Source organism: Triticum urartu, chromosome 4A (genome assembly GCF_056163025.1).
Source record: "Triticum urartu cultivar PI428250 chromosome 4A, HENAU_Tu73, whole genome shotgun sequence".
In the NCBI taxonomy this organism is placed as follows: domain Eukaryota; kingdom Viridiplantae; phylum Streptophyta; class Magnoliopsida; order Poales; family Poaceae; genus Triticum; species Triticum urartu.
The window spans coordinates 156,656,784-156,664,376 of record NC_141876.1 but is presented as its reverse complement, the minus strand read 5'-3'; the positions used below and the strand labels follow the sequence as shown (position 1 = coordinate 156,664,376).

At 43.8% G+C, this 7,593-nt stretch overlaps 1 protein-coding gene across 1 annotated transcript; it reads left to right on the top strand.

The window, feature by feature from the left end:
* Positions 1–3,913: 3,913 nt before the first annotated feature.
* Positions 3,914–7,342, top strand: LOC125551273 (heat shock cognate 70 kDa protein 2). Its single transcript, XM_048714444.2, has 2 exons — positions 3,914–4,228; positions 5,463–7,342. Exons 1-2 carry the CDS (start codon positions 4,015–4,017, stop codon positions 7,193–7,195), a joined length of 1,947 nt encoding a protein of 648 aa, XP_048570401.1. The 5' UTR covers positions 3,914–4,014; the 3' UTR covers positions 7,196–7,342.
* The last annotated feature ends 251 nt before the right edge of the window (positions 7,343–7,593 follow it).

Here is a 7,593-nt window from a genome sequence, read left to right as displayed (position 1 = left end):
ACAAAGTTGCAAGATAGGAGTACATTTTTTTTCCTAATCCTGGATATTGATAAACACTGCATGAGATAATCCTGAATATTACAACTTGTAATGATCAATGAGACAAGAGTACTTGATCCTTAATTTTTAACCTATCATCTTGATCATAACCTTGGATTTCTCAGTGAACTCTATACATCCATCATTTTATATTACCAACAAACACCTAATCCCGACAGTTACTGTAGAAAATAATAGACAGTAAATGGTAACTGTACGAACACCTAATTCTAAAAGATACAACTTGTAATGATGAATGAGATAAGAGTACTCAATCCTCGTATTGGTCAAAACCATAGATTTCTCAGTGAACTTCATTTGTCTGTCGGTACAGTATGTATTTCCAACAAAGACTACACACAACAGCGTCTAATGCAGTTATCTGAATAATGTCTACTGATTTCATTCAGGCAAGCAACAACCAAAAAAGTTGTGACAACTAAATTCAATCTACAACTTTACACCAAAAGGTTCAAACATTTGTTCAAGGAAATGAATGCAACCTCGGAGTTTAGCAGGAAATGAAATATAACATCACACACTGTGAACACCTAATTCTAAAAGATACAACTTGTAATGATGAATGAGATAAGAGTACTCAATCCTTGTATTGGTCAAAACCATAGATTTCTCAGTGAACTTCATTTGTCTGTCGGTACAGTATGTATTTCCAACAAAGACTACACACAACAGCGTCTAATGCAGTTATCTGAATAATGTCTACTGATTTCATTCAGGCAAGCAACAACCAAAAAAGTTGTGACAACTAAATTCAATCTACAACTTTACAGCAAAAGGTTCAAACATTTGTTCAAGGAAATGAATGCAACCTCGGAGTTTAGCAGGAAATGAAATATAACATCACACACTGTGATTCTTTAACATGGTTCTCCTCTCAGTACACATATATATCAATCAAAAAGGTATTTTGATTGATTCATGTGCCTGCTAACATGCAGACTGCTTGCCTACAGAGACAAGATGGGGGTGAGAGAGAAGGAGGAGAGGGATATGGCTTACCACCTACAGCGAGGATGAGGAAGAACCTGCAACAGCAACAGCTTCTCTTTGGCCGGGCCCCTTCACGCATGCAGAGCAGATCGGAGGGAGCAAACTGACTGCATATATAGACCACACACACGAATCAGATGTGGAGATGAAGAAGGCCAGAAGAAGAGAAGGGATTCATGGCATACCCTTGCGGAAGTTGCCGCTCTTGCTCTCAGAGGAGAGGAAGATGCTGCGGATCCTGAGCTCGGTCACCATGGCCGCCCGCGGGCTAGGGTTTCGGGCGCGAGCAGGGAGGGATGGATGGGTGTGGAGGTGAAAGGAGGAGGGCGCGGTGCTGGCGGCGGTGGTGGGAGGAGGAGGACTCCTCTGCCACTGCGTGGTCGTGGTGGCGCCGATGCGGGAACGCCGGTGCGGGAACACCGGTGCGGATCTGGTCATGGACGGCGGCTAGGATGTAGGCGGTCGGCGCGGTGAAGTAGGTGGTCGGCATCCAGTGGAGGGAGGTGACCGGCTATGAGAGGCGAGAGGTGGCCGGCGATGGGGGAGGGAGGCAGCCAACGCACCGGCGGCGACGGATGCTCGTGCAGGAGGGAGGGTGAGATGCGTGAATCGGGTAGGGATCGTGGAGAGGCGTGCGGGGATGGTTTTCTCTGCACTGTAAAACCAGTGGGAGGGGGACGAATAAAAACCGGCGAAAAAAAGCCGATGAAAAAACCCAACAAAAATAGAAGGTGGAAGCGGGGGAATTGGAGGTGGAAGGGAGGACGAAAATAAACCAGAAGAGATGGGACAAAAATTAAATCCGGAACGCGATCTATCAACTGAGATATTAAAAATAGAGATTTAAGTTTTCTTTGAAGGTCCCCGTTCTAGGGTCAATGGTTAACGGCGCCTATACAAACCTCGCCTAACGCGAGTTTGAGCGACCTCTCGCATTAAGGCGTCGCAAAAAGGGCCGGCCCAGGTTAGTCACATGTAAGTTCGTCTTTTCTCTTGTTTTTTCTTTGTTCATTTTTATGTTTTTTATTTTATTATTAATATTTTCTAAAATATTATAAGTACATTATTTCAAAAAATAAAACAAATAAAAATATTAAAACAGTGATTTTGAAAAAAGATAGTAACAAATGCAAAAAAATTGTTAGCTTAATTAACAAAATTGATACCATATTAGAAAATGTTCGTGACATTTTGTAAATATTCATGTGCTTAAAAAAATGTATGTGACATTACGAACAAAACTTAATCATATTTAAAAATTTTTATATAAAATAAATTTTCAAATGTATGTCAAAAATGTTCATAGCATAAAAAACTGTCTGTGACATTTTAAAAGTTCATGCATTTCAGAAAAAAAGTATGAGATATTATAAAAAGTTATTCATCATGTAGTTAGAAAATATTAAACGTATATCAAATAAATGTTCCAGATGTGTACGTAAAATGTACAATGTTTATGAGAAATGTATATATCAAATATTTATTCGAAAGAAATGTTAATAATTGTATTTAAAATGCTAATCATGTATTAAAAAATATTAAACATGTATAAAAAATGTTCTTGTTGTATAAGAAAAATCTAGACATCGAAAGAGTTTATTTTCAATAATAATAATCGTGTATTTTAATTATTTAACATGTATAGTAATAATGTTTCAGGCGTACATGAAAAATATAAATATAAATCAAGAAAAACGATACAAACAACACATAGAAAACAAAACAAGTTAATCAAAAAGTTGTAAAACCGAAGAAAAACCAATGAAAACCATAAAGAGTAACAGAAAAAAGGAAAGAAAAAACACACAAAAAAAAACAAGTGAAAAAGAAAGAGAAATGAAGAAAACCAAATAAAATTAGTATGTATCAAAGAAAGAAAGAAACCAAAGAAAACCAAAGTTATAGCCATTAAAAAATAAACGAAAGAAAACCAGTGAAAAATAAAAAGAACAGGAATAAAACCTAGAGTATGGTGAAACCTACGCTAATGGCCCGTCCACTCGCGCTGCACCTGACCCGGGAGAAGTTAACGTCTTGTTGTAAGTGATTTACTATACATGTCTAAAAAACATAGCTCTCATGCATGTTGCTTTTTTTCTTTGAAGATTCTCGTGCATGCTGCTAGGGTCATTGGAGGGCGTGTGGTGGGGTAGCTCTGTCGGATCTCACGGAATTCAATGTGTGTTGGTCTTCAGTGAATCCGTTGATTCGTTTTCATTTGGATGTTTACAGGTTTGATCCTTTTGATCTTCGACTTTCTCTATCGGGATGGTTGCTGCTCTGGTGCACTGGTCCTACGGAGTCTTAGCAGGACGACTTCTCGACTGTCAACTACAACAAGGTTTGTTCGGCTCCAGCAAGGGAGGGCCGATTGCGATGCGCCTTCGGCTCGCTCCAGTGCTTATAGTCATCGTTAGGTGGTCCGTGGACTTGATTGTAATTTTTATTATCTTTGATGTTCTTTATACTGACATAATTAACTATGAATAGATTGAAAGATTCTCACAAAAAAAAAGCATCGAGGAGGAGCTCTCTTCAAAAAGCCAACCAAGAGAGATAGCCAGAAAAAAAAACCGAGAGCAACATGTTTGTGTTACAGGCCAGCCAGCCCAATGATTTGAATGATTGGCGTCAGGGAAATTGTCTGGGGTCAGCCCAACAAAACCCAATTAGTATTTCCTTATACCAAAACAGAAAAAGAGAAAAAGGAAAGAAACACGACCAATATTGGCCTACAAGCCTACAACTACGAAACCACGCCTCGCGCGCCCATCGCCGTCCGATCACAACCCAACGCCCGCGAACGCCACCGTCGGAACCTTCCAGAGCCCCTCCCCGTCCGCTATAAACGCCCGCCGTCCGCCTCCGTTTCACCCCCTCTACCAGTCCTCCTCCCACCACCAAAACCCTAGCGCCGCCACCGCCAGCACCACCGCCGTACTTCCAAACCGAGCGACAGCTGCAATGGCCGGCAAGGGCGAGGGTCCCGCCATCGGGATCGATCTCGGCACGACCTACTCCTGCGTCGGCGTGTGGCAGCACGACCGAGTTGAGATCATCGCCAATGACCAGGGCAACCGCACCACCCCCTCCTACGTCGCCTTCACCGACTCCGAGAGGCTCATCGGCGATGCGGCCAAGAACCAGGTCGCCATGAACCCGGTCAACACGGTTTTCGGTGAGCAATCCACCACCTTTCGTCATTACTCTTGTTTATCCGCTTTAGATCTGTCGATCGGGGCTCTGTCTAGTGCGCGGATTGAGCTTAGTTCAGCCACTTCAGATCGATTTTGTACGGTTTGTTACAGCTTAGCCTTTGCAATATGTTCTGGTGTCAGCGCGTGCTTCGGTTGATTTGATTCGTTGACTAGTTGTACCTGCGCCAGGTTACATGTGGCTGGTTGCTTAGTTTAATCTGTTCCCGCCGTAGCTGTATTATATAATAGATAGATCTGTGCGTGCGCATAGTTTTTTATGTGTGGATACTTCTGCATGCGGGAGCTTGGTTCAATCACGGTGCAATTATTTGTTTCTGCCCTATCCCTATATAGGGGAAAACATGGCACTGTCAAAGCCAGTAAGAAAAAGAATCGAAAGTAGATGTGGACTCACACTGTAGATGTGGTTTTATACCTGGATGAATTCGTACCTTACGGCAAATAAAATATCTCAGTTGTGCCATCTAGCTTGAACAAAGTGGATGATGCATCACTTAATATAAAATGATAATCAGTGGAATACCAAGCACTACCGTCTGATATATACTTCATAAAGCTCTTAATTCATTTAACTTATTTTTTGAACTGTTTTTTCTTTCCTGTTTGATTTTTTTAACATGGAGTTAGCACCTGTGATGTAAATTAGCCGATTTGTTCAACATAAGTGATCATTCCAAAAATCACTGGTTGCTAACTTGGTAAAATTCTGTAATGTTATTTTTTACCCCTTTAATATTTATGTTGCTCTTTATTGCCACTATCTGGTATCTGACACGGTCTTATTTTGTGTCTACGCATTTTGTAATATGGCATGTAATAAGGGGGAACGGACCTTGTGCCACTGGCTACTTTACTAATTTCCTATTCTATGCTTTTGCATGTGTAAATAGCATCTTGATTATTGACTTTTATGCATCAATGTTTGTTATTCCGTTCAAGGGTCCACCTTGTCTCTGTACTAGGCAAGTATACCAGTAGATCATACCGTGCTTTGTTCTGTATAAGCTTTTGCATGTTTTCTGATGATTAATTACTGCCATATATTTTATTTCCTGAACTGATTTCAAGTTTGATTATCTATATAAGGCTTGGTTGATATTCTGTTGCTTATTTTCTTTATTAATTATTAATTATCAATACATCATTGTGATAAATTGGTATTTCAAGTCGCTGACATGATAATTTGCTCTGTAGATGCCAAGCGTCTCATTGGCAGGAGAGTTAGTGATCCTTCTGTCCAGAGTGACATGAAGCTTTGGCCCTTCAAGGTCATTGCTGGACCTGGAGACAAGCCTATGATTGTTGTTCAGTACAAGGGTGAGGAGAAGGAGTTTGCTGCTGAAGAGATCTCCTCCATGGTCCTCATCAAGATGCGTGAGATAGCTGAAGCGTATCTTGGCAGCACCATCAAGAATGCTGTTGTCACTGTCCCTGCCTACTTCAATGACTCTCAGAGGCAGGCCACCAAGGATGCTGGAGTGATTGCAGGCCTGAATGTTATGCGCATTATCAACGAGCCAACTGCTGCTGCTATTGCTTATGGTCTTGACAAGAAGGCCACCAGTGTTGGTGAGAAGAATGTTCTCATCTTTGACCTTGGTGGTGGCACCTTTGATGTTTCCCTCCTCACCATTGAAGAGGGTATCTTTGAGGTCAAGTCCACTGCTGGTGACACTCACCTTGGTGGTGAGGACTTTGACAACAGAATGGTCAACCACTTCGTCCAAGAATTCAAGAGGAAGAACAAGAAGGATATTAGTGGCAACCCCAGGGCTCTCCGCAGGCTGAGGACAGCTTGTGAGCGGGCGAAGAGGACCCTCTCCTCCACTGCGCAGACCACCATTGAGATTGACTCGCTGTATGAGGGCATCGACTTCTACACGACCATCACCCGTGCCAGGTTTGAGGAGTTGAACATGGATCTCTTCAGGAAGTGCATGGAGCCTGTTGAGAAGTGCCTGAGGGATGCTAAGATGGACAAGAGCACTGTCCATGATGTTGTCCTTGTTGGTGGCTCCACCAGGATCCCAAGGGTGCAGCAGCTGCTTCAGGACTTCTTCAATGGCAAGGAGCTGTGCAAGAACATCAACCCGGATGAGGCTGTTGCCTATGGTGCTGCAGTCCAGGCTGCCATCTTGAGTGGAGAGGGCAACGAGAAGGTCCAGGACCTCCTGCTGCTTGATGTCACACCTCTTTCTCTTGGTCTGGAGACTGCTGGAGGTGTCATGACCGTTTTGATTCCAAGGAACACCACCATCCCCACCAAGAAGGAGCAGGTCTTCTCCACCTACTCTGACAACCAGCCTGGTGTCCTTATCCAGGTTTATGAGGGCGAGAGGACCAGGACCCGCGACAACAACCTGCTGGGCAAGTTTGAGCTCTCCGGCATCCCTCCTGCCCCCAGGGGTGTGCCCCAGATCACGGTCTGCTTCGACATTGATGCTAATGGCATTCTGAACGTCTCCGCGGAGGACAAGACCACTGGGCAGAAGAACAAGATCACCATCACAAATGACAAGGGCAGGCTGAGCAAGGATGAGATCGAGAAGATGGTGCAGGAGGCTGAGAAGTACAAGTCAGAGGACGAGGAGCACAAGAAGAAGGTGGAGTCAAAGAATGCCCTTGAGAACTATGCCTACAACATGCGCAACACCATCAAGGACGACAAGATTGCCTCCAAGCTAGCTGCAGACGACAAGAAGAAGATCGAGGACGCCATTGACCAGGCCATCCAGTGGCTGGACGGCAACCAGCTTGCTGAGGCAGATGAGTTTGATGACAAGATGAAGGAGCTGGAGGGCCTTTGCAACCCCATCATCGCCAAGATGTACCAGGGTGCCGGAGCTGACATGGCGGGCGCCATGGACGAGGACGATGCACCTCCGGCTGCGGGCGGCGCTGGCCCCAAGATCGAGGAGGTCGACTAAGCGAGCACTTGTACCAGTCTTACCCTAAAAGTTTATCCCGTTCGTTATGTTGGATGCTACTCAGTACGTGGTGTTGGATGTGAGCTTTGTGTGTGTGAACTGCGTTTGCTGCTGCTTTTCTGTTAATGTTAGTTACATCTGGTGATATGCTGCTACTCTGTCCACCTGAGGTATTTATTTCTCCGCTTGCCATCGTATTTTGTTTGGGCGACTGGAGCGCCGGTGCGTAAATTTGGGCCGGTCGCACCAGCCGCGTCCGATTCATTAAACCCATTAAGCTACGCGGGAAAGGCGGCCAACCAGCTATGCCACGTGGTGCAAGCTAGTTGGCCGCGGTGAAAACTCTTTTGTAAATTTTTTAGATGAATGTGTAGATTTTTTATATGTATTTTATTTTT